At 44.3% G+C, this 27624-nt stretch overlaps 1 protein-coding gene across 4 annotated transcripts in view; it reads right to left on the reverse strand.

The window, feature by feature from the left end:
- EPN2 (epsin 2) overlaps positions 1–27624 on the reverse strand; it is a 40860-nt gene continuing 13236 nt past the window's right edge. For 3 of the 4 annotated variants that reach the window (XM_035130998.2, XM_060282377.1, XM_035131000.2), the window contains exons 2-9: positions 24372–25150; positions 17652–17764; positions 15383–15475; positions 14928–15084; positions 7854–8030; positions 6839–6931; positions 4665–4871; positions 1–1973 (exon numbers count right to left, since the gene is read on the reverse strand). In XM_035130998.2, the coding sequence (XP_034986889.2) occupies positions 1609–1973; positions 4665–4871; positions 6839–6931; positions 7854–8030; positions 14928–15084; positions 15383–15475; positions 17652–17764; positions 24372–24966 (1800 nt within the window). In that variant the 5' untranslated portion in view covers positions 24967–25150 and the 3' untranslated portion in view covers positions 1–1608. The remainder of the gene's footprint in view (positions 1974–4664; positions 4872–6838; positions 6932–7853; positions 8031–14927; positions 15085–15382; positions 15476–17651; positions 17765–24371; positions 25151–27624) is intronic. The other variant, XM_060282379.1, reaches the window with a different exon arrangement.

Raw genomic sequence — 27624 nt, forward strand, 5'->3', positions numbered from 1 at the left:
GGTTATTAGCACAGAGTGCATCTTTAGTTAGAAGAATTTAGTTGATTAAAATTAACAATCATACAGTTTTTTCCTTTAAAAGTTTCCCAAAGTTATTACAAGAAAGAAGTGGTCTTTCATGATCTTCTGTCTATAAAAGGCTTCGGAGTCTTTCTATTCATCATGAGGGAGACATAATCGTAAAACAGGGAGGGGGAAAGGCAACTGTAGTGTTTTCCTTATAAATGACACCTTGCGTTCATATGCCACTCAAAGTTTATGCCACAGGAGCGCTTCTGTTTTCATTTCAAACTCTTCGTCCAAAAGCAAAAGGTTTATCAGCATTCCCTTTTAAATTCTCCTTATGGAAACCAAGAGCTAATATATATATATATATGTATGTATGTATAAAATATATAAATAAGAGGGCATTAAATCATAAAGTTACTGTAACTTAATTTTTTAGCTAGACCTGATAAAGTCTATCGAAGCTACAGACTGTTAAATAAGAACCACATTATAAAAATTAGCAAGACAGAAACCGAGCGCCAATCTTGCAAACTCAAAACCAAAATGGTACTAGTCTTTCTTTTTTTAAAAAAAAAAGTGCAAAAAAGTATACAAGGATAACTACGTATTAGCAGAGTTCGTCCCAAATTAGTTCCCAAACTTGCCCCAATGAAGTTGAATTCAATGTTGCCTCCTCCCTCACCCCCTCTCTTCATTTTTAACCTGCATTGCAAGTCAATTTTTAAAAGAAAGGATAACTACGCACATTAATGTCCAAATGAACTCACTATCGGACAAGCACAGAGCGAAACACCCCCTTAACACAAGCGCAGCATGCCAGCCACTCAGACAGAAGTCCTTGACGAGTCCTTGAAAGGGTACAAACTCAACACTGCATAAAAAAACAGCACACCTGTAGGATTTCACAACCAAATGAGAGCTTGCTTCTGTCCCGCTTTCAACAAGCTTGCCTTTTCCGCCAGCTCCAACCCGACCCCACCCAACCCCAGACCACGGGTACAGTTTGTGCTACCATGTTTTAGTGTACAAGCAGAGGAGAGGAATATAATTCCTGGACACCCCACATCCCTCTCTCTTCTCCTAAGATGTATAAGGACTATGGGTGAACCAACAGTCTAGAACAGTATATAGTTATGTGCAAATATGTCCACTAGCGCCCTTGAGTCTCCAATCTATTCTTTACGAGGATGGGGCTTTGGCAGACGCAGGTTGCAGCTGCTTCACAGTCCGGCACATGGTCTACGAAGAGGGCTATTAAAAATGGCAGGTACTTCTTATAATATTGAAGTGATTAACAAAAAGGGGGGGAGCGGGAAGAAGAAAATCTAATTTCCATGGTGCAAATGTGAACCTTTTATGCAATGCTCCCACAAGCTGAAAGTAGGAAGTACCAACTGCAGGAGAAGGCTAGGTTGAGATTAAACAGTGAGTAGGGAGAGAAATCTGCAACGAACGCAACTGTAAACCACAAGCCTAGTTCCCCACCCCCGCACTCCCCAAAGTCTCTTGTACACACACAGTTCAGCCCAAACCGGCCTCAGAAAATTCCACTCAGTTCTGCAAAACCTCTTGCCAAGTTAGGTTCCACCACCTTGGCCTTTATAGGAGGAAAGGATTGGTAGCGTTAGCAGGCTGGGAGGCCGAGGGCGGGAGCCCGGTACTGTGAAGAGGCTGAGCCACTGCGCCCACAAGCCCCACGTTCATCCCCTGGCCCATTCTGGTAAGAGATGCCACGGTGCCCATGACTGGCATGGGTGCCATTGCCACCGGTGCCACGGAAGGCAGAGGTATAGGCTCCATGCCCGCTGCTGGCACACTGCTGAAGGACGGGCTGCTTCCCATGATGGGGCTCGACCGCAGCTGATTGAGAGTGAGGGGCTGAGGCTGATTCACTTGGAAGGGGTTGATCAGAGATGGAGCTGGAGCGGCGGCAGCAGGGGCAGCAGCGGCGGCGGCGGCCGTTCCTAGGGGAAAGAGAGGCAGGTGAGCCTGTTAAGGATATCTGATTTGAAAGGGAGTCATCCACGCAAATACAAGACAGATTCCACACCATTCCAAGCTTCCCCCGAAAGATGATACATTGCCCAGGCTCCCCCCAAACCCTCTGCTCTGGGGTGACATCTCTTTAGAGGGCAACAGGGTTACACATCTGAGCAATGAACATTGCCAGAAAAACTGTCTGGAAAGAAAATGCTATTGCCCCACTGCCAATAGCTTCCTAGCACATCCAAGACACGATTCTGCACAGTTTGCCAAGGTGTTGTGACGTCTCCCTTTCCAACTGTGCTCACCTCCCTTTGTAAGGTTTGAGAACCTGAGAGTTATCCCAAACATTTGTCTAAGTTAACAAATGCAACACATTCCCATAAACCCCACTCTTTCATTTCTTGTTTGTTTGTTTCATGCCACCCTTCCATTCCAATCCCAGGGCAGTTTAAAACCTTACATAGAAGGCTATCAATACGCAAAATTTGAAACCAATAAAAGCGCATTTAAAGAAAAGAGGCCCCTGACCGTTAGGTCCAGTCGTGGATGACTCTGGGGTTGCGGAGCTCATCTCGCTTTACTGGCCGAGGGAGCCAGCGTACAGCTTCCGGTTCATGTGGCCAGCATGACTAAGCCGCTTCTAGCAAACCAGAGCAGCGCACAGAAACGCCACTTACCTTCCCGCCGAAGCGGTACCTATTTATCTACTTGCACTTCGTGCTTTCGAACTGCAAGGTTGGCAGGAGCAGGGACTGAGCAACGGGAGCTCACCCCGTCGCAGGGATTTGAAACGTCAACCTTCTGATCAGCAAGCCTAGGCTCAGTGGTTTAACATGCAATTTAGAATACAACCATAAACTCCATTAGTTCTCTAAACCCAGGTATCATTAACTCCCTGCCCCCTGCAAGGCCTGGGTGAATAACCATGTTTTCATGAGGCACTAAAAGGTAAGCAAGATTGGCACCTGCCTTACTTTGGGGGGAGATGGCTCCACAAACTGAGCATGACAGAGAAGGTTGCCCCCCCCCCCCAGTTGCCAGCAGATGCATTTCTGAAGGCTTCTGAGGTCTTCCTCCCAAGGTATCAGGAGCTGGTGTGCTTTATATGGGAAAAGGCATCCAGGTCCCCAAATTGTTCAGGGCTTTATAAGTCAACACAACACAGTCTTAAACTCGGCTCAGTAACAAATTCCTGCCAGTGCTGTTCTTTGAAGGGAATTCTGTACCAGCCTTTGCCAACCTGGCACCCTCCAGTTGTTTTGGAGTACAGCTGCCATCAGCCCCACTGGTGAAGACTGCTGTATACTGATTTCTTCTCTCCGCTTTTGCAGATGGACAGCCCTGACAAGCAGTCAACTTCCAAAAACAGCACAGGCACTCCATAGACAGAATGAAGAGGGTTACTTTCAGGGAGTGCCTCGGAGCTTATGTGTGCCTTGTCAGATATATTAGCGTTTTGTTTTCAACAAGAGGCAGCCTTGGAAACTCCCCCTAAGTTTCAAAAGCAGCTCAACATGAAGAATGAAAACAGAAGCCTGGAGCGATCGTAGATGCACAGAACCTGCTGCACAGATTCTTTGGACCTGGCCCATATTTAACATATGTCATGAACATGTAACTTAAGCAAGCCATATCAAGGGAGGGAGGGGGAATCTGGAAAATGGCAAAGAAGAGCTTTCCCAGGATATGACATTTGGGCCGACTGCCAAGCTACGAATTCCTTGTACACAGTTTGGTTTTTTTGACGGACCTTCGTGACCCTGGTAATAGCTTCTTCGTGAGCGCCGATAACAAGAGGGGCAGGGCATTAGCTGCTAAAATTTGGCTGTCTTCCTCTGAGGGTGTTCTCAAACTACTAAGAACTAAAATAGCCAGAGCAAGTCACTGAAGCTCAAAAAAAGGTTGCTTGACTGTGTTTTGTAGTTGCTTAGTTCCAATTGTATCTCCACATGCACCCCTTGGCCTTAGGCGCTACAGCACTCCCCTTACAAAACCCTTTCATCCCCAGGGCACAGGTGCAACAGATTTGGCCCACTTTGGCCCCAAATCATGAACTTGCTCTCAAAATGCATGAAGGCAAAGCCACTCATCGAACTTGATAAGCCGCCGCTTTAAAGGTGGAAGAAAAATACAGACTGCTCCAACCTGCAGAACTGTCCTGCTACTGAGAATGGGAAGGGAAACAGCCTGGTGGGGGAACTTACCATGTATGCTACCTTGAGCCCCTTAGAAAAACGGCAAGATACAGCATAAAACATACATATATGTATGCACTCAGTGATTAGATTGTTACATACAGGATAACTCTACCAGTGGCAATTTAAGCTAAGGTACAAGTTCAGTTTCAGTGAGGATATACTTCTAGGTGGGCATGAGAAAACTGGGCCTCAACTTCTGTTCACCATGCGGAAAATGCCAACAACATTAGCAGCCTACCTTGCAGGGCCACTGTGAAGACACACAGGAGCAGCACGTGTAAACTATCAAGGCTTGGGATTACTCACAAGGGATGGACACCTCCCTGCTTCTGAACTGCATTTAGTAGGTGGGGTGTTGAGCTGGGCGAACCCTCAAGTCTGACCAAGCATGCCAACTTCTGTTTTTAATGACTGTTGCTGCACCCCCCCCCCCATTTGAACAGCAAATTTGCTCTCAAGACCAAGATGTACCTGGAGCCAAGAAGGGGTTCAGTGAAGGGGCTGGCTTGGGAGGCTTCGATACCAAGGAATCCAGGTTCACCAGAGCAGCGTTGGGGCCCAAGAAAGACTCAGGAGTTTTCCGAGCCGTGCTTTGTTTACTCGAGGCTGAGTTGGCAGGCTGAGAGTCAAAGAGGTCAGGGCTGGTCGTGCCACTGTTCTGGGCTGACAAAGTGGAACCTGAATTGCCAGAAAAGAAAATATGATTTTTGGGGGGAAAGGGGGGGGATTTGTTTCCTTCATGTCAGAATACATGCTTCTGTATTTGTAAAGTATTTTGTTTGTCCCTGTTTTTACTGCCATGCTAAAGGACTGCAGTCCTAAGCCAATGTGCTTAGAACTCAATGGGGTTGCTTTTAAGGCTTAATGCATTTAAGGCTGAGACATACACCTAACATGGGGAATGGGGACGTTATAGCTTTCTACCACTAGAGAGCCTCAAATCATGGTGTGTATGTGCTTGCTTTTACTTCCCCCAAAATCACTTCATTTAATGGGGCCATTAAAAGGTGTTGCATCTAAAGCAGGTCAGGCACGAGTCCTTCCCATTCTGGAGGAATAAGGACTCTAGAATCGCAATTACAGGGTAAGATAATAGAAAGTTTCTACAAACTGACCTTAGTATCCTTCTTTAGAGTGCTGTTGGATACAGACACGGATTAATTGTCTCTATGGAGAAGACATTCAGAAGCATGAGATTTTTTTTGACTCTCCTCTATTCTATTGCCATTACAAAACTGTGCATTCAGCCATGCCCCGTGATCAAAGGGCTTGACTATTTAAAAGAGAAAGAGAGACAGATAGACAGCTTGACCTGCCTTTAGCCAGATCACACAAACCGCTTAAATCGAAATACATAGCTATAAAATAAGCAGGGTGAGGTCAGATGTGGTTCTTTTTATTCTACATAGATTTCTGTTACACAGAGAACCCAAAGGTGATGGACTAGGCAGGTGTCACGTGGCTCGACAAGAGAGCAGGTGCTTTGCATGCAGAAGGGTCCCAGGTCCAATTCCTCTCAGGCAGGAGATGGGAAAGGGATCTCTCTCTCTCTCTGCCCAAAGTGCTGGAGTGCTGCTGACTTTCAGAATAGGCAGTACTGGGCTATAGGGATGGGCGATACCATCTTTTCAACATCATGATGTATCACCAGCTAAACATCGTGATAGGCTGATACATCGCAATGTTGAAAAGGAAGGTGCATCATTCGGCCATGGTCCCACAAGGTGCTGGGGTGAAACTGCCTCAGCTCCTGCCGCCACCAGCAGCTGGTGCAGGGAAGAATGAGGCAGTCGGAGAAGGGAGGTAAGGCGCAGGGTGGCAGGCGAGCCCCACCCACGATATACTGCCAGATGAAGGCGCCATTGCCCTCTGGCCTTCAAACTGGTCCTGGACAATGTATTGATACATCACCCAGGCCTACTGGGCCAAGTGGATAAATACGTCTGAACTAGCATAAGACAGCAGCCTCTGTTCCGCCACACCATGAACAAGCTCCTTTTTGGCTCGGGGGGGGGGGGCAAGAAAATCAAATCCCAACTGAGCTGACGTCTCTCAATAGCTGCAAAACATACAGTGCAACAGGAGAGCCAAGCAGCTTCCCAAATGCCCTCAGGTCAAACGCCTTGGAGCAAAGTGCACTGGGAATTCCAGAGTAACAACAACTGAAACCAGCGGGGGAGCCTTGCACAACAATGCTCTTGGTCAACTCCGGTCTGTTTCAGTGGTGCCCGCAGAGGAGTCATTCCCAGTGGATCATTTGCTCTCAAAATCTTAACTCAGAATTTCCACTCAAGCCAAATTTCTACAGCATCCTCTACCCCATTAGCCCTCGGCTGAATTTACTGCAACTGTGACATTTTTAAGGTCTCCAGGCTTTGGGCTGTCAGCCTGAAAGGTACATCTTGATTAAAAATTATTGAAGGACGAAGTTCTAAATAAAGATTAGAAAATATGCTTTAAAAATATGCAGTTTCCCCTCCAAAATACTGGCCTTTTTATCTTCCATTTATGGTAAGTCTAGACACAGTTGGAGGGCGGGTGGGTGGGTGCAGAAAGAACACTGGTGCAACTGGAAATTCCAAAGCTCTATCAAGCTCAAGCACCACCTTTATCGCACATTTGTTTGGCATTTATTTCACACATACCTTGCTTTTTAGATGTCCGAAGGTTGTCGAATTCAGAAAAGTCATCTTTAATTGCCCCATTCAAGTTGCTGAAGAGGTCAAAAGATTTACTACCTGCAGGGCAGAACAACAAGGTCCTACTGTTAGTGGGCTTCAATTAGGCCACAGCAAAGGACACATCTGTAAGGCAAGAGGTGAAGCTGCTTCCCCTTCTGTCCCAGCAGAGGCCAAACTGTCCCTATCGGAACTGGGAATGTTACCTCTTTAAGACAAGCCTTTTCCAAGCTGGTGCCCTCCAGACATTTTAAACTACAACTCCCAGCAGCCCTCACCAGCATAGTCAATGGTGAGGGGTGAAGGGAGAAGCTGTCCAACAACATCTGGAGGGCACCAGTTTGCGAGTGGCCCCTTTAGGATTAGCAGAGAAAGTGATTCCACTCCCTTTGTCTTAAGAGAGATTGGAGGACTTATTTATTTGATTTCATTCCCATTCTGCCCTACCTCTGTGAAGCTCCAGGTGGCTCACAGGGCTCAGGCTGCTTATTTTCAGCAGTACACCTGCCATTATGGCCGTCAGGCCACTCTCTGGTCCAAGCAGAAACAAATCAATCCACTTCACAGGGCACATGTGTGACCAAGCATGGCCCAGGAGTGACAAAAACAGGTGAGGGGAGAGGGACCAGCACTGCAGGGCTGACAAGGTGCTACCAGCAAAGCCCAAAATGCAAAGGAAATCAAACTCTGGCTGGCCCCTTGGGATAACTCAGTCAAGGAAGTGGTCTGTGGCCCAAAGGTTGGGAACCACTGGCCTAGAAAGTTCACCTAAACAAAAGCAAAACACAACCACCCACCACTGCCCAAAACAGACCATGATATTTCTAAATGGTGCATTTGCAAAAGTGTTAAGATTCTGTGCCGGTGCCAACCATCCCCGCAGGTGCAAGAACCACCAGCAGGCATGTGTTTTGCTGATAACTCCACTAAGAGAGGTTTCCCCAAAAGGAACAGAAAGGTGAGTCGCAAACATGCTGCTTACCAGAAGCAGAAAGAGGCTTGTTTGCTGGCACTGCTCCCCAGGGATCAACAGCGGCTTTTGTTGCCACAGAGGATGGCTGAGAGGGACCCCAGGGGTCTACATTCTTTGGAACAGGCTGGGCAGCAGAGGGCACTGCTGGGGCTCCCCAGGGGTCGGCTGAGGCTGCTGGTTTGGCACCTGACGGCAAAGAAAACATAATCCCAAGTAATACATTAACGGGCATATATACTTGAGAACAGGCACTACCTGTGAGATAGGCTAGGCTGAGAGTAACTTAGCCCAAAGTCACTCAATGAACGGATAGCTAAATTAGATATTTGAACCTGGCTTGCCTGTTCCTGGGCCGACACACTAACCACGGCGTGGCTCTTTCACAGTTTCCCAAATCCTTTCCCATTCTGGACTTTCCCAGGATCATCTATCAAGCACAGGATCAGGCCTGGGTGCATCCCGCATGCCAGCAAAATGACATGGAAAGTAGAACAGTTTTAGACAAACTCCGGTGGAATGACCAACACTTCCTAACCTACCCCAACACAAAATGTTATTTGTCCTCACGTATGGCTATGCTTAAAATAAATTCCACTGAAAGACAGCCACCATGTGTACATAAAGAGTTCTTAAAATGCAAATTCCAACACAAGATTCATAGAATCATAGAATTGTAGAGTTGGAAGGGACTCCAAGGGTCGCTTAGTCCAACCCCCTGCAATGCAGGAATCAGTTTGGTTTAGCACCAATAAGCGAATGAATTTGGTGCAGAAGGGAGCAATTAGTGCCATGAGATAAGAAGAACATGATGTCCCCCTGATAATGTTCTTATTTCTCATACTTCATTCTTACGTTTTTATTACAGGGAGTTCAAGGCAGACGCCTAGCCATATCCTCACCAAGGGGGGAAGGGAATATAAAAGAGAGAGAATGGCTGGCCCTAGATCACTCTTGGGGCACCCTGGTCTAAGAGCATCCAGGAACAGGCAACCTGGTGCCCTCCAGATGTTGCTGGACGACCAACTTCCATCAGCCCTAGTCAGCACAGCCAATGGCCAGTGTTATAAGAATTTTGAGGTCATATATATATATATATATATATAATAATTGTTCATAAAACATGTACATGAATGTACAGTACAGGCACATGTCTGAAGCAGCACAGGAAGACAGGCCTTTCTGACACCATTTTGACTCTCTCTCTGACCAGGTGTTCCTCTGCAAGGAAGAAGGGGGTTGGGGGGGAACCTTCTCATTGTCTCAGGAATTAAAGTGATAATCCCTGGCATCCTGATACCTGGGTGCCAGACAAAAGGGTGTGATTAACTTGGCTGGGAAACAGGGAAATGTAAATATCTCTCTCTTTTGTTGATTAGGTTTGGGGGGCAGGGGGCAGGGTCCAGGATGCTCAGATTACTGCCACCAGACCTCCCCTTTCATGATGTACCTATGATGAATCTAGGGAGAGCGGTCTTGGGCTACACCCCTTCTGTGACATATGGATGATGCTTCTGGGGGGTGGGCTGAAACCAATTTCAAATTTCTTTTTAAGGGCAAGACACCTCTGTTTGAGGTCCCTTCCTTGTTCTCCTGCGTGAGAGGAAGGACCCTGTTGCAACAGCGAAATAAAAGTGCCTTGCTTCGTACGTCCTGGTTTGGTCTCTGTTATTTGGTGGGCAGGAGACGCTTAAATTCGTCTGTTTGCCTGGATCCTTGGGCTCTCCCTGGGTCAGGATCCATTTCTCTGGGTTCATAGGAACCAGCTTAAATTTTACTTCACCAGGAATGGTGGGAGCTGTATTCTGCCAGAACACGAAAGTTCCTCATCCCTGTTCCACACCTGCTGGCTCCAAGCAGTAACCAATTTGCCTTTTTTCCATTTTGTGGCCAAAGTTTGTGAGTTTTAAACCCCATTCTGGGTAGCTGCTGTTTTTCCTGCTGAAAGGAGCTCAAGCTCATCAACAGGTGGCAGGATTTTTTTCTTCCAATTTTTATTGTTTCAACAACAACAACAACAAAACCCCAGGAAGCCGCTGAAGTGCTTTGCAGAGAACACAACTAATCTTGTCCCACTGCTCCCATTTCCTCGTCCTCGTCCTGCTGCATTTTTATCAATGATGCCATCCAAGAAATGCTAATTGCCAGGGCCTGCCATAAATGGAGGCTTCCAGCACAGTCGCTCTTTCATGAGACAGATAACAAAAGCAGAGCAGGCAAAGAGAAACAAGAGGGAAAGAGGGAGGCATCTAGGAGGATACGCTTCTCCTCTTCTAAGAAGCCCCTTATCCCCCTTGAAAGGCCACAGTCCAGTGGTAAGCAAGACTTAAAAACCTCTGTTCTGCTCTGAGTCACCCTTCTTTGCTGGCATTCAGATACATAAATCTAATTTCTGCAAAACCACTCCTGGGAAAAAAAGTAGCTGGCAAATTCCAACAAGGGGCTCTTATCGCAGGCGTTAATGAATGCTGAAAGCCGGGGGGGGGGGGGGGGACTGGACGCCACAGCTGCAGCTAGAAGCGACAAGTTTTTTGTTTGTACCTTAATACACAGAATTGATTTAGTTTTCCTGTGTCAAGAATAGAAGTTAACAAGAGAAGCTTTACAGACCCAGGACCCAGGCCTTAGTTTGGCTTCCCTAATATGCTGTTTGATTAACAGCAACAAAAAAAGGCAATCTGACCCAGAGACTAGACAATAAAAAATGTGGTGCAACACAGGATGAAGAGAAATAGTGTCTCATATTGTGTAGGTTACATTATGAGACATACAATATTCCAGCAAAAGCCCAGAACCATGTTTGGCTGAGTAAAAGGGGTGATAGCAGCCAAGGAAATTCTGCATTCCATTTCTGTACAAGGTGCATAATCTGGACCAGACGGTTCTTTGCAGCACCAGTTCCTGCCCTGTTTTACAAGTGAGATAAGCAATGTAAGCATTGCAAAAGACCTCTGCAATACATGGCTAACAAGCAGAAGGACAGCTGAAAAATGCAGTGTGTGCAAGAGGAGTGTAGTAGGTGGCTAAGAAGCCAATTAGTGTTTTCCGCTGGGGCAGACTCTCTGGACTGTGTCCTGGTTCTGGAAGCATCTAGTGCACATGCTGAAGCAATCTACCTACAAAAGCCAACAGAATCCTGGCAAGTTCAAAGCCTTAACTTGGGATTCTGGAACAGGGAAGGGACCGCACAAAAGCTTCATGGAAAACCTGGGACTGATGAACCTGTCCTAGAGCAGAGCCAGGTGATTATATCTGTTAGCTCAGCTGGTTAGAGTGTGGTGCTAATAGTGCCAAGGTGAAGGGTTCAATCCTCTTATTGGCCACCTGCATATTCCTGCATTGCAGGGTGTTGGACTAGATGACCCTCGGGGTCCCTTCCAACTCTTCAATTCTATGATTCTATTATCCTTTGCTAGAGAGTTGAAGGCGTCTCCCTTAGAGTCCAGCCTGCTGGAACAACTCTCTATATACAAAAGCAGACCATCTTTTCAAGAGTGGCAGTGTCTTTTCATTGCTTTAGTCCCATGGTCAACTGCAGATCAGGAAAGCAAACTATGCATCTCATTTAAAGTCTCTTGTTTTCAACTTGCAAAACGAAGCTGTGCGTTAAGATATAGAGAATGATTTGTCGTTAATTCAAAGGGATCTGTTAAGACCGATATTGCAGATTTCAGTCTCAACAATGCCAGGAATTTCCCTCACTAACACATTTTGGCCTGGCTAGCAGAGATCCTTCGGTAAAACACTGAGGGACAATGCCAGGGGTTCCTTTACTGTATTTAATGACATGGGATTTACAAGAGAAACAAACTCTGGTTGTTCTGCTATCCCTGTTTGGTAGTAACTGGTGCTGAGAGCAGCCACTAAGGGAATATTACTTCCCAGATAACAGGCATTTGGTAAACGAACTCTGTACACCCCCAGATGCCTTTGCAACAACTGATCCACTTGGTTCAGGATTTGCTAGGCTTAGGAGGTGTACCTTTTGTTCTGTTAACCATTTCGCAAAAAAAAAAAAATCCAGCATTGCCTTGCACAATGACTTGACAGAATTGCCCCGTAGTTGAGGCAGCTGTCCAGAGAACTAAAATGACAGCACCACCCAACCAGCTTCTGTTTGAGGGAAGGGTTTGTACATCCGTGGCAGAGCATCTGCTTTGCATGCAACGGATCCTGGGTGCAATCTCTGGCATCTTCAGGTATAACTGGGGGAAACCCTGACTGAAACCCTAGAGAGCTGCTGCCAGTCACTGCTGACATTACTGAACCAGAGAGAACCATAGTCTAGCTTGGTGTAAAGCAACTTCCTATGTTCTTTTCATTGACGCATTTATTGCCGACACCAGCAGATAAAACAGGATGCTGAACAACCACAAAAACCACTAGATTTTCCTATTGACTAAGCAAAAGTCCCTCCCTCCCTCAGGACATTTTCATAGATAACTGGCTTTCTTACCTATTTCTTTTGCCCTAAAAGCCCTTCACATTCTGTCCAGTATGAACCTGAGCTGATTTCTTGTTACCTATGCAACCAGATTACATAAGGACCTGCTCCAGCCAGACTGTCCCCACCTCCTACTCCCCCCAAAGGGCCAACAGACACCACCTGTCCTTCAGGAACAGGTGCCCCAAACAGCTTTTCCGGTATTGGAAAATGATCTCTAATGAGTTGGGAAAAAATGTTTAAAATAACTTTCCCAAAAAGACCAGAGTTCTTTTTGTTAATCCAGACTGAAATTCCTAAGCGTCAACAAAATGTATGTATGCAACAATATCGGCCAGTTTTGTTAGCCCAAAAATTAAAAGTGCGGGAGGTCCCAGGCAAAGAGGACTGGCAACTTAAGATGGTAGAATATGCTAAGCTTGCAGGTTTAACATATAGAATAAGAGAGCAAGAAGAACATATATTCAAAGAAGAGTGGAAAATATTTATTGAGTATATGGAAAATAACTGTACACAGCTGAAAACGTTGACAGCATTAAGATAAAATCAACAGTGTAATTAATGTTTGAGCGATGTTAAAGTGGAGAACTGACTAATATGGTTACAGCAAAATATCAAAATATGAAAGACTAATAAAACGAATCAAGGAAATAGAAGGGGGGAAGTCGTTTGATAGTTAACAGTACATAAAATGTTTATTTTAAGATGTAAAATTGAAAACTTAATAAACATTATTATTTTTAATAAAAAAAAAACAGAATATATTTTCCTGGCAGTACATTCTGGCCCAAAGGTGGTTGGCCAATGGACTGAATGGGCCTTTCGTCTGATCCAGCTGGGCTCTTGTGTTCTTCTTCTTCTTTTTTAAAGCAACCGTTAATGTTGCTTTAATAGATTTCTCCAGTTTGATCACTTCAGAGCTGAGCAATATGCATTTACTTTGGAATAAAACCTAAACTACACATGGGATCACTTCACATTTTAGGTGGAGCAGGGAAGAGGAAATGCATTTGAATGTTCCCCGATGTAAAGAACTTCCTGTCTGTTGAAAGTTAGCGCACATCTGGGCAACGGATTCTGAATTAGCCTTTTTTCATTAATTTGCCATGTTTCTACATACATAATTTTATATTTTTATCCCGCACCTCCAGTGTGAATTAGGAAGGCTGTGTCACATGAAGACGAACACACACACACTCAGAAAAGAGAACCTTTCCAGGTGCTAGAAAGCTCTACACTCCCTTAACAGTGCCAGGCTCACCTGAATGCCCACCTGGCACCAGTGGCATAATTCCCAGACCCTACAAAAAATTAGGACAGGGCTTATTCTTCTGGATATTCCACAACAGTTCAATAAGCACCATATATTTTATGTGCTCTCCCTCACCCACCCAAAATTAAAAGGCCATTGAAATCCTAAAACCATTTTATCAAAGGGTTAAAAATTGAAACACATTAAAAACTACATTTTACTGCATAAGCACTGGTTGCGAGAAAGAAAGAAAAAAGCCACACAAACAACTTAATTGCTTAAATACTACCCCAAATAAATACATCCTTTTGCATGACGGACAGTATTAAAAACAAACTACTAATTCACTGCTGTAGCACTGCTAATTATAGCAACTTGGCTTGGAGTTCTGTCACTGCTTAATATAGTGGCTTCATCAGTAACACAGCATAGTTACCAGTGAGATTCCAAGCCCCCTTTCCAAGGAAGACAAGTTGTCTCTGCCATAAGCAGTGCAGTTCTGTATCAGCAAGCACCAGAATCAAGTTTTAAAAAACAAAGAGAGACCTTCAAACCAGAGGCCAGCAGCACACTGTTCAGTCAACTGAACATTCCATTGCACCTATCCACTCTCATATTAACTGCTTTTTGGAAATCAGCAAAAACTCCACCACAATCTCTATGACACAGGCAAATATGCTCAAATCGGTCTAGGGAAATCTCAGGTCATATTTTTTTCTCTCCTAATATTGCAGCAATCAACAGGGCAAAATCAGGAGGCGGAGCAGAACAAAGGCACAATACTCTCGCAAGAGACCTGTGAGACCATAAAAGGAGGGAACAGCCATCATAAACTGTCTCATGCGTGACAGCCAGCACCGAAAAACTGATAGCAGGGGCGTGCCACAAGGATGACAGTGGCAGAAAGCAAGTGGCATTGAGAGAATCTACAGGAATAATAATAATTTATTATTTGTACCCCACCCACCTGAGTCCAAAAGGATATGGAGCCCTCTCCTCCCACCCCCGTTTTTGGAATTCTATCTCCAGGGAAGCTTGCCTGGTACTTATTCCTGTTTTTTTCTTTTCAGTGCCAGGTTTCTCCATTTTTGCTGCTTTTATCCCTTTTCTGTTGTTTTAGTAATTGGGACATTTATTTATTTTTACCCTGACAACTGCACAAGCAATATTCATAACTAACCAAACAGAGGGGAAGACAACAACAGATTCTCATAGTCTACCACTGAATAAGCTATATACAAAAGAGAAATTGGGGGGGGGGGGGGTGTCACTAACCTAGAGAGAAAATTTAAACTCAAAGTGGCCTTGGATGGGAGTAATTTATCCAGAAGAGTCACAACAAGGGTCAACAGATCATCACTGCAGCATCCATTGATTGCCATGTTCTTACCAAATGACTGCCAGGGGTCTGAGGTGGAACTGCTAACTGTAGAGGGGGCCCATGGGTCAGCTTGGCTTGCTGCAGGTGGTGGCCCCCACTGCTCTCCTTTCTGAGGAGCTGGCACTGAAGAGGGCAGGGCATCTATCAGGTCCAGCAGAGTTCCGTGCTGCAGATGAAGAGGTTTATTTTTAGCAGGGGCACAACATCTCCAGTAGACATATAACTCATTTAGAGGGGGGACAGAGAGATTGCAAGGAAAGAAAATGCATCATCTTGCTCTTTCACATGCCCTTAGTTGCTTATTTGGGCTTTTATCCCAGCACTGGGGGTGGGGAATTACAACCATGCACTCTTTCACATGCTCACACAACTGGAGAGCACCCCATCCATTCCTAACTGCATAGCCGGTGCATCTGAACCTTCCCTGCGATGGCTAAGAATATTTTCACTGACCAAAGGCCTACCTCCTTCTTTTTGGGAATTTTCACTGTATCTCTGCGACTTTCTTCCAAAGCCATCTGCAATCTCAGATCATCGCCACGTCGAAGGCGCTCCTCCTGGAAAAAGAGGTCCCAGTGGGGAGGGGAGAAGATGAGAGTGGGAGTCATATAACAGTCATCCATTGTTACTTCATTCATGCCAGGTTTAAAAAGAACGGGTCCTCTTCTGGTAGTAGCCAAAGCTACACAAATATTTTTAAAAGACAGCCTAATATAATTTACCGGTAACTAACATTAGACACTGCCGCCATGAGTTCTATGATGAAAGGAAGACAGGATAGGAATATAGGAAGATTTTTTTAAAAAAAATCAAACAAACAACAGACTATTCAAGGGGGGGGGAAGAAACCTCTAATGTCGGAGGCAGTATGCCTCTGGATACCATTCGCTGGGAATTGCAAGTGGGGAATCGCAAGTGGGGAACAGTGCTGTTGCTTACAGGCTTCTCATGGGCATCTGGCTGGCCACTGTGACAACAGGATGGAGGATGGACTAGATAGACCTTTGCCCTGATCCAACAGCCAGGCTGCTGTTATGTTCTAATAGTTGTATGAGTCCCTTAGTTTTAGCCAGCCAAAGTTAAGCAGCAGACTACAGAGGACAAAACTAGCTGGACAGTAAGAACTTAGGTCATGTCTACATCTAAGAACAAGGCAACACGATAACCAAGTACAATAATAGAATGTCAAATATTGACTCTTTATGGAATCTATACAGAACATTAAACGAAATAGAATATATGAAATAGGAACTCTTGTGGATTCTCTTCAAAACCAAATAAACAGAAATCTTATAAGTCTCTGAAAGTCTCGAAATATGAACTCTTAGTGGATTCTCTTCTAAACATAGGACCACATAAACAGAAGTCTTAGAAGTCTCTGAAAGTCTCTGAAGACTATGCAAGTCTTTGAATGAAGCAATGTATCAGATTCTTATCTGGTGCAAAGAAGCTGTAAAGCTTTGTTTTATGGCGTCCAACGCTGCCGAAGTAGTCCGCAAACAGTCATTGTGAACAGTGATTCCGGACATAGCTGTCAAGTTCTCCCTTTTTTTAAGGGAAATTCCCTTATGCTGAATAGGCTTCCTTGCGAGAAAAGGGAAAAGTTGACAGCTATGATTCCGGCTATAACCCACTGTTTCGTGGAATTCTTCTTCAGCACAGCAGGAGGATATAGAAATGCTTCATAAACCCACCTATTTTGTGAATGGATATGCATGAAAATATCAATTGCTATGGACCAGTGGTCATAAAGTTATGATAGCCAGTGTGGTTGGGGTGTTCCTGCTAGCTGAGGTAACACTGGGTGGGGCTCGCATTCCACACTGGCCCAGAAGCTCCCATGCATCAGCAGGTAGTCGCTGTTGGAGCAGCCCATGCCCTGGAGGATGGGGTGGGTGCTGTTGACAGCTGCACCACTCGGGAGTGGTGGGGTAGAGGGTGGCCCATTCTGCTCTCTGTACCCGGCTTGGTTCTCTGTCTTCCAGCCCTCCAGCCCTCAGGAAGGACAGGCTGCCCATGGACCCTAGGCATGCACCCAGCATACAATTTCTGTGGTGTGTTCACCCGGGCCCTGAAAGCACCTTTCTAGTAACAGCCCCCAATTGTGGAATCCCCACCCCTGCCCACTCTTTGTGGCACCAGGGAGACAACTTCCAATTTCCCAAAGCCTTTTAAATAAAGCTGTGACTTCAATACTGTTTAGCTCTGTTCATTTTTATCCCCCTGCTCTCTGTTTTGAATTGGCCATGCTGTGCTTTTTTAAAATCAATAAATACCCAAATGATCCAACTCCTCTTTCAAAACTTGTACCTTCCACTGACAAGCATTTATTTATTTTCTTTCGAAGGTACGCACTTTGCCAGTTCCCGTTTCTGGTGCTCAAACTGGAAAACTGACTTGAGTGAGCACACCGTCCTGCAGTTCTAACACTCTGCTTCTCTACTAGATGGACTACTGTCATTTCCGAAAGGAGAGTTTGCACATTTGCCTGCAGCTGTTCCTTCATAATACTGAACACATGCTGAATAACTGCTGCTGTCAGTTATCATGGATCACTGAAGCCAGGAGGCAACTTTTCTTGGCAAATTTCTCAAATTACTTTGAGCTGCTTGATAAGGAAAGGGACCATCAATCCCTACATGGTGCCTCCTCCTCTCCACCACCTGGTATGGAATTCTTAATGTAGGCCGATAAGTTTACACTAACGCTTACAAAACTGCAAGAGGAACTAACCTGTTCTGCAACTTCTCTGCTCATTGCCAGGGCCAGCTGCAGCTGCAGTTCTTCCTCTCCGCTCGTCTGAGGCCGCGCCTGCTCCAACTCTGAAGACACTCGAGGTGATGTAGCTATTTGGAGAAAACAAGAGGCACAATCCCAACTCAAATTTAGCAAATATGTTTCAGCAAATTCCTATTAGTCATCCTTCTGAGAACTAATTGTTCCAGATTATACACAACTGGGCCACAGGTTTATGATATTTTTGCCCCACCTTCTGACCATAAGGTCCCCAAATCAAAACATTAAGCACAATAACTGTAAAAGCCCAATAGTGTAAGAATCCATTTACATCTTGCAAGATCAGTAAAGTACTCTGAACTGCCTGGGGAGGGAAGTAACCCTGGCATCTAAACCACCAACACTTAGTGCCACTCATCTCAGGGGGTGGGCAGGGGGTGGAGCAAACCGTATTAAGGCTGTATTCTTAGTTTTAGATTTTGATTTATGTGGAAACTGTTTTCCATTCGGTTGTGTATCTTTTGATGTGGTTTATGTATTGTTTGTGACTTTTGTAATTGTGCTATTGCTGTATTGATTTAATATTCGATTGGGAGCAGCCCAGAGTGGCTGGGGAGACTCAGCCAGATGGGCGGGGTACAAATAAAAAAATGTTATTATATTATTATTAATCAGACAGACAGACAGACAGACACACACACACACACACACACCAGCTCTTCCTTAAAGAGCTCTTTCAGGATCTGCCTCTAATAACATGTTTTTCATGGAATCATAGAATTGTAGTAGACACGCGTTCAAAGGGACCACAAGGGCCTGCTCTCAAAAGTTACAGGCCCAGAGAAAATACTGCAAGTTCCACAAGCCAATGTTTCCCATTTGACATAACTGAATATACACAGCTGGGGAAATGCTGATGAGGGAAGAATCTACAAGACAGTGGAGCGATTTCAACATTTAATATTATGGTGGCTGCAGGCACTACTACGTTCCCACCAGCCTAAGTTTTTAAGAGCTACTGCCCCTCTAATTCACTGCATAAGTGTGTGGGGGGGGGGGTATTTTTCTATCTAGTGTGTGGGGAGTCGTTGGGAGATCAGAGTCACCAGCCTCTGGAGTTACCATACTTTTGGAATGTGAAATTTGCTGTGCTGCCTTTGCTAATTATCTTTTAGGGAGGAGAGCAGAATAAATCTGCCAAGGCAGAGGCGTTTCCCCCCCTCTTCCCTCTTCTGGTGCTCTGCTACCTATCAACAGCCAGGAGAAGCCACTGTGAGGATGATCATGCTCTTTCTTGGCTCAGGACCTGGGGCTACTGCTGAGAGGAGGGTGTCTCTATTGCAAGACGGAGAGCTGCCTGAAGGTCCCTATGAGAATTAGGCCTTCTCCTTTGGGGCTAGACTCGAAATCCAAGCAAGTGGGGAGCTCTCATCTGGGACAAATGTGGGGCATCTGGCTGGAAATTTTGGTTTGCATGTATATTGTGAACTGAACTATTGCATTGTGAGGGGAAGGCAGATTATTTATTACATTTATATCCCATTTTTCCCTTCAAGGAGCTCACGTAACATACCTCCAAGAAAGGAGAGTCCACCACCTCTCGTGGGAGCCTGTTTGTTCCACTGCCAAACAGCTCTTACTGTCAGAAAGTTCTTCCTGATGTTTAGTAGGAATCTCCTTTCTTGAAACTTGAATCCACTGGTTTGGATCCTATTCTTTGGAGCAGGAGAAAACAAGCTTGCTCCATCCTCCATGTGACAGCCCTTCAGATATTTGAAGATGGCTAACATATCTCCTTTCAGGCTCTTCTTTACTAGGCTAAACAAACCCAACTCCCTCAACTGTCCCTCATCAGCCTTGGTTTCCAGACCCTTTATCATCTTGGTTGCCCTACTCTTCACACATTCCAGCTTGTCAATATCCTTCTTAAATTGTGATGTCCAGAAGTGGACACAGTACTCCAGGTGTGGTCTGACCAAACCCAACCAGTGGCTACTGACAACTGGTCAGGGGCTGCTTCCCCTGCCTATCCCTTACAGGAGGAGGAGGCCGAGTTGCCAGCCACTGAAGCTATGCAGTGCTCAGCTCCACGATTAGCCTCCTCTTCCTCCTCCTGCTGCTCCCATCAACCTCAGCAAGTATGGGCAATGGGAGTTGTTGTTGACCTAGGAGGCACCAGTGCAAGTTGGACAGCAGTTTCCAATATACTGGCATGCAAGCTATGCCAAAGCACTATCTTCCATGCTAGAACTCCCCACCCCAAATGACACAGAGCCCTATCATATCTGAAGAAGTGTGCATGCACATGAAAGCTCATACCAATGACAAACTTGGTTGGTCTCTAAGGTGCTACTGGAAGGATTTTTTTTTATTTTGTTTCGAATACAGCTAGCAGGCTATTTCACTCCACAAGGCACTTGTCCTTGAGCTACAAAACAAAACACAGTATTTTGGTGTACGAGCTGTGACCAACACTCTCAGTTTGGAAAAAGGCTTCAGTTCTATGCTTACCTCCAAGGACTAAGTTCCACTGAGCTCGCCTCTGAGCAAATATGCATCGGATTATATTGCAAGACATACAGCTTCATCGCAGCACAGCTTTCTGTATTCAGTTACCTTTTTAAGCCACTCTAAAGCTTCTTCTGCTCAATGGTTCTGACCAATTTAAATTCATGACTGTGTTTCATATTAAGACATACTGATTAAACCAAATCAGTTTTCATTAAATTTTATGAGGGGAGCGATAAATTCCATCTACACAATGAAGTGTCCTGTCATCACATGTTTCATGCAAGATTTAAATCAATGAATGAAGTTAGTGTTGTCATTAAGATTTCAGTACTGACATTCCACACACACACCCAACACACACACACACACACACACACACACACTTATCCAATCTTTTAATTTCTAGAATTACCAAAAGATCTGTGCATTATCAGCAAAATGCTTGATTTGCAAGGGTCTAGCATAAAAGGGTGTTGCCTTAGCAAGACAAAGAGATTCTTATTCCACAGCACATGATAGTTAAATCAGACGTTTATGCAAGATGGCACTGAATAGATCCAATTTTGACATCCTAAGCCCTGCTTTGTTACAGCTTTGAGAATTTTTGAGATTAAAGCTTCTCAGACCACATGAGAATCACTGAAGGATGTTTCCTCTTACATAAAAATGCCCTATGTTGCCTTGTGGAATAAACCCCAGGCTATGGTAAAGGGACAATATTCCCAGTTTTTGGCAGTCATTAAAAATCAAATTCTCCTCTGTCCCTGAGATTAGCAATAATGTTTTATACATTTTTCTTTAATTTTGCTGGATTTCAGCCATTTTATTATTATTAAATGTATCTGTATCTTGCTTTTCTCCTAAGCTAGGGTTTGAGGCAGCTTAAAACAGTAAAAAACAACAACAACCCAACATTATAAAATACATAGTAATAAAAACAAACTAGTTAAAAGTAGTAATTCAAATATATCAGAATACATTTGGAACCAGCATCTAAAACTCAGTTGGCCTTTAAGGCAGCCAAGTGATTAGCATTGCCTGCGCCTTACATTTCCAAAGGCTTCCTTGAACAGGAAAAGGATAACAGAGAGGGAGACAGTTTAAACTGTCTTGGGAGGGATTTGCACAATCTGTGAGCAGCCACAGAAAAAGGCTCCCGGCAAGACCCACCTGGCACAGCCATTAACTTCCTTTCAGTACCAGACATCCCTCATCTTCCTGGATTTTGGGGGATAATCACAATCATGCCCCTTGTTTCTGTGTGTGCATGCACGCATGCATGTGCGTTTGGATATTGCTGACAGTTAAACTTGACAGTTTTCTATTGTGTACGTAAACTGCCTAGAAAGTTCTGCATTTGGTGATAAGTAAATCAAATACATGATAATGATATATATTTGGGGGAGGGGGGAGTTCACACTGACACTGGTCCTACAAGTTCCATCCCAGAGACCCAAGTGAAGCAGCTCCACTCTGACCCTGGAGTAACATTAAAGCAGAGGTGACTTTGAGTAAGACAGGTAGTGGTGACTGATCAACCCCACAGCTTTCAAGTTCTGCAGTCACATAATCCATGAATGTAATCTAATGAAAGCAGCAAAAAAGACAACCCGGATGGAGCCCATATGGGGTTCAATTGTGGTTTTAATACAGTTTGAAGTAAAGAGGGGGATACGCAAAGAAGAAAAATCATGCATATGTTTAGAGTTTTTTGCCTCCGGCCCCTTACTACCAAATACGTTACCCTTTCCAAACCAGCAATATTCCAACAGCAACACTCTATCTATCCTTCGTTTTAGTTCTTTGATTGGGGATTAGATTCTGGAAAGAACAGGTATCAGTTTTCATCCCCAATTAATTGACTGGAATGCATGTGAATGAAGGCCAGTATGGGAAGAGCAAACAAAGGGGAAGAGGGAATTCCAGAAAGGCTATCAGTTTTCACCATTTAGGAGTGCGCTCACACACACGTGTGTGCACACGCTCACACTTCAGAAGCTGGACAGGAAAAACATAAAGCACTTTTTAAAAAAGGCACCATGATACTAAAGCCAAATAATGAGACCTGGTAACGAGTAATGAATATTAGCGACACAAGACCTTTCCCTCAAATGTGGGGTGTTGGGGAACCAGATGTTACATTCACATCAGTCTTGTTGACTCTGATGCACCATTTCAGGCAAAAAGCATCGACCTCCAAGCATATATAACCACTGGTTTCCAAGCACTCATAACTACCCACAAACAAAACACTGTTAATAATCACAGAACAATTGATAATAAGAACAAAAAGAGTCTTGTAGCTCTTTTAAAACTAACACATTTTTATGGAATACGGTGCTTCTTTTTTAAACTTAATCGGCTGTATGAATATTCAACAGGAAAATAGTTTATAATGATATCACACGTGGTGGGAATGAAACATCTAATAACATTAAAAACTACAAGAGCAGTGAAGTTATAGGACTGACCCAAAACAATACTTCATACAATGCATAAGCATTTAACAACTCATGTATTTAACAACTCGCCTGGTAGCCACAGGGGGTGAGGAACTGCATGCACAGCAATTCACATGGATGAACAAGACTGCTCCATCTCTTTCCCATGACCAGCACACAAATGCAACAGGCCGACAGAGGACATACATATTGCTCTGTGTCCCTCCAGAAGTCTGCTTAGTAATAGGCATAGCTGCCAAGTTATCCCTTTTTTACAGGGATTTTCCCTTATGCTGAATAGGCTTCCTCGCGAGAAAAGGGAAAACTTGGCAGCTATGGTAATAGGCAGTTTTTTAGTCGCCTGCTAAAAGACTAGTAGCATGCATCCACACTGTGTTTCTTACATAACCAGCATAGAAACACAAGCTACAACCCTCTCAGCAGACTAGTAATTTTTTTTTGAAGGCTAGTTACTTTGGATGACCTATTTACAAGGCTGGACTAACATGCAATTAGATGACATAAGGGCCACTGACTCAGGTAGCTTCTTCCACACCCCAAAGCATCAGACCAACTCATGGAGGATCACTCTATCAATAGCTACTAGCCTTGACAGCCATGCAGTATTTGTAAATATTTCAGAACATTACAACTGAATAGTGAACACTTTCCTTAGCATTACATTTTAAGAAGCGGGGGCACTGTGAACTGTTAATTCGCTAAGTTTTGCATAAAGACCTGTGCACAAATATATATGGCCAAGTTCACCCATAACACCAAGTCCCCATTTCTGCTACTGTCACAGTAACACTAAGCAAAGTCATGATTTAGCTTAGGTGTTATGCCTGACCCTGGACTCATGGTTTGTCTCTTGAAATAAACCATAAGCTATAGCCAAGGTTTGTTCTTGGCTTACCGTTCTTGGCTTACAATCCAGAATTCATTTGGGAGAGACAAACCATGAGCCCAGGTTCACACAAAGCACTAAGCCAAACCATAGTTTGGCTCCAGTGGTGCTGCAGCAGCAAGACTAGGAAAGGAGTAAAGCGGGTATCATTTTTGCTCTGGGTATCCACATGCTTCTTTGTTCATGCTGATCTCGTTTACTGGGCCTATTAGATGTGTTTGCTAAGGATAGTCACCTGGGAAAAGTTAATTATAACAGGGATATTTTAAAAATGGTATTCCAGTTTCCCACTTTCACTTCTACTGTGTTCATTATGTTACTAGTAAATTTTATGTAACAGTCATCTCCAAGAGTGATAAATTTTCACAAAGTAATACATTAGAATAGTTTTTCTAGTACAACACCTATTCTCAGCCTCCTCTTATCAAGATAATTGAGGGCTCTGTCATGGTAAGTATAGTTCTGGCTCTCTCTTTTTTTAAGTGCTCCACCCCAAAACATGTGATACAGGGCACTGTGCAGTTTTACTAGTAAAACACATCAAGTTACAACCCGCACAGCATGGGCCTCCAAATTAAGAGGCTCTTCTGTTTCAGACGTATCCATCTCAACTGGCTAACTGCACACACCTCACAAGTTCTACACAACTGGCTTGAAAATCTCCTTTGGTCTACCCACCAATCAGAAGAGAGACAACCTTTGAAGAAGCACAGAAGCCCCTCAATCAAGCATACAGCTTGTTGTTGTTTCTTAATGCACTTTAAAAAAAATTGTTTAATGTATCCTTTTATAACTGTAGGTTGCTTTTGAGACATTTGGGTATCAAGTGACAAATAAATGTATTAAGAAAATACTTACACCCGTGATAAGAGGCCGGAGAGCCTCCCGATTTGCCATATTCTTGCTCCGAGTAGCTGGTGGAGAGATTAGGCTGGCTGGAGCCTCTGCCAAAGGTTATCTGATTACTACCAACCCCAGTGGCCACCTGTGCCATGCGCTCTTTGGTCTTCAGGGCTTGGGCCCTCTCTGTCTTGAGCCGTTCGTCATCTTTCAGGAGGGACACCAACTGCTTGGACTTCTCCCGCACATTGATGCCCTGGTCCTTACCATCCCGGTCAATGTACTGGAAGTCCTTCAGAGTCTGGATAGCAAAGATGTTCTCTTTGCATTGTTGTGCCACCCTCTCCGACCCAGTTTTAATCAGGTAATCCAACAGAGTTAAAGCCTTATAAACATGCCTCCAGTTTTTGCCATGGTCATTCAGCCGCTTCCAGATCATGCTCATGATTTCAGAAAAGGCCACCACATTGTATGTTAGATCTGCTATTTCTGTCATTAAGGAGCTGGATGGGCCCCAGGGGTCATTTGAAGTCGCTTCCCGAACTTTTATTTCAGCCTCTGAATAATTGTTCACAATGTTTTTCATTTGTCTCCTAATCGAAGATGATGTCATTTTTATCTCCTCCTAAATCAAGGCAGGTTCCCCCCAAAAAGACCTCAGAGACTGGCCACAGTTTTCTCTACTTTGCAAGTCCCTGTGATATGAAGACACGATTTGTGTAACCAACTTGGAGCAAGTTCTGGTAAAGTCATTTCCTCCCCTCACGAAAGGTACAAGAGAAACTGGAAACTCTGACCTAAAATAGAAACACAGAAAACTATCAGTTGGCATTTTAATTGTTCCCTTACATTTAAAAAAACTAGCCAAAGCGAACATTCAGATTTTTCCTGACCTGTCACCAAAAGGTGGTTTTCTTGTTCTAGAACTACAGGACAAAATTATTACACCACAGATAGGGTTTCCCTTACAAACCAATTTCATAAGCAATCTGTATATGAAATCCAGACACAGGCACAACAGCCTTAGTTGCAGAATAAAGTGCCAGGAGAGAAGGGAGTGGAGATTAAAGTGGACATTGTGACACTGGATTTCTGGTTTGAAGCAAGCTCTGTTGAAATTACTTCCTTCCCTTTAAGTACACAACAAATTTAAGACAGTCCATCCTATTGGAGGCACAGCATCCACCAGAAAGGAATAAAGTCAGGGCTCAAAGCCCTGTTGCCACCTTACGCACACACACACACACACACACACACACACACACACACACACACACCAATACAAAAGCTCCCAGCCATTATCAGGAGTTCATGCACACCTCACTTCCATTATCCAGTTCTCTCTCACACCCAAAGACGTTATAAGTTAAGAGCACTACGCTTTTGTCAAGATGCTACTTGACTGGGGTAGGGGAGTCACAAAGTGAGTCAGAAAACAATGCATGCACAGTAAGATGTTTTCATTATAACTGTGCATTAAATAAATTAATCTAGCAGATTACTGCGAAGTCACTAAACAAACTTGCAAACTCAGCAAAAGTAGAGGCCCCCACACAGCAAATGAACTTGCAACTGCAGCAGGAAACTAAATTAAATTTCATGCAGCAGCTGCTGGTTGAAAATACCAGAACAGGAACACCCACACGAGCTGCCTTTTCAGAGGCAGGGAGCTGCTAGAACAGTTGCAGTAGCCTGTCAGTTTATTGTCAAAGAGCACTCTCTCGGTCTCTCTCAGTCTTGTGACTTATTCGTGCAAGTGGAATGCCACCCACAGTTAAGTTCAACTGATGCCTGCAATGTTGTCACTGGTTTTGTCAGACAGGCCTCAACAATTTTGCCTTTCCATGGCTTCATCAGTGGCACAGCAGCTTAGTTGCATCGCCGTCCACATCCTGGGTTGTGACTTGCATGGCAGGAGGGGTTGCTGAAAACTAAGGAAGCTAGAGAAATTTGCAGTCAAATCCTACCGCCAAAACTGCACTGAACTACACTATGATCCCTTTACTACTGTGGTTTTCAGATATACTACCATTCCCTAAAATGTCTGGGGTACAAAAAGTTTAAAACGTCAGATGAAGCTGGCCAAAATGATGGGAGTCCATCAACATCTGCTGAGCCACAGGTTAGCAACTCCTGCTCTAGACAATTCAGGCAAAGTGCAATACAGCATCCCCCAAAAGACCTTTAGTGTTATTTATAACACAATTAATCCATACGCTCCCAACTATAAATTAAGGTTCCTGCCTCAAACAGCTTCCTATTCAAATGTACTAGGCACTCTATCTACAAGAAGTTGTTTACGTTTTAAAATTGGCAATACAGAGTCATTCTCCACCACCACAAGCCCAGTTCCAGAAGTGAGTCTGCTCAGGAAAATATTGTATTGTATTAAATATTGTATTGTATTGTAATTAATTATTACACACAGAGAGTATATATAGAGCCACAGTACAACATTACACAACTTAGTCTTTTTATCAATCTAAATATCATAGATGGCAATACCAGTTCAAGAAAGATCTTAAAAACAGTGGCTCTCATGGTAGTAAGGCGAGTTTCATCACCATCCCATATACCAGTTCAAGTTGGGGGGGGGGGGAGAATCCCATTACAAGCTTGCCTTATAACTAAACCAGTCCAATTTGGTCCACAAAGAGGTATACAAAAGGGGGTGCAGAGTTGAAATGACCTTCCACGGTTGCAGAAGCTTTTACACACACACACACACACACACACAGCAAGATAGCATTCAAGCTTATAATTAAGTGACTGCAGGTGTTTTCCCCATTTCTTGAGTGCTTGTGGGAAAGTGATGTGAATGTATTATGGTCAGGTGCGTAGCCTACTAACCTATGAACTCTGTAACCGGATTTAGCGACCTGCAGCACAAAATATGCTTATGAACAGTCACAGGCATCTAGCATCACATGAAGTGATGCAAATGATCTGATGCCCAGAGCTCTTCTGTGAATCAAGTTGACCCCTTCTGCCTCATCAAGTGATTCCTGCAAACTGTCAGGGGATGGGGGCACTGAGAGAAACAGATCTGCTTAATAAGTTCACTTGCCAAAGGCACTTGGCACTTAATTCTGAACAAACATGGTGAGAATTGGGCTTACAACCTTGCTACACCAAAGCATATAATAAAAGCCTGCTCCTTTGCCTCATGGTGGCATAGGGAGTGGGTGATTTCTACCAGGGAAACAGCAAGAGAAAAGGGGTTGAGCACTTCCTCCATCCACCACGCCTCTGCTCAAAATTGCCCCTTTCT

Source organism: Zootoca vivipara, chromosome 14 (assembly GCF_963506605.1).
Source record: "Zootoca vivipara chromosome 14, rZooViv1.1, whole genome shotgun sequence".
Lineage (NCBI taxonomy): Eukaryota > Metazoa > Chordata > Lepidosauria > Squamata > Lacertidae > Zootoca > Zootoca vivipara.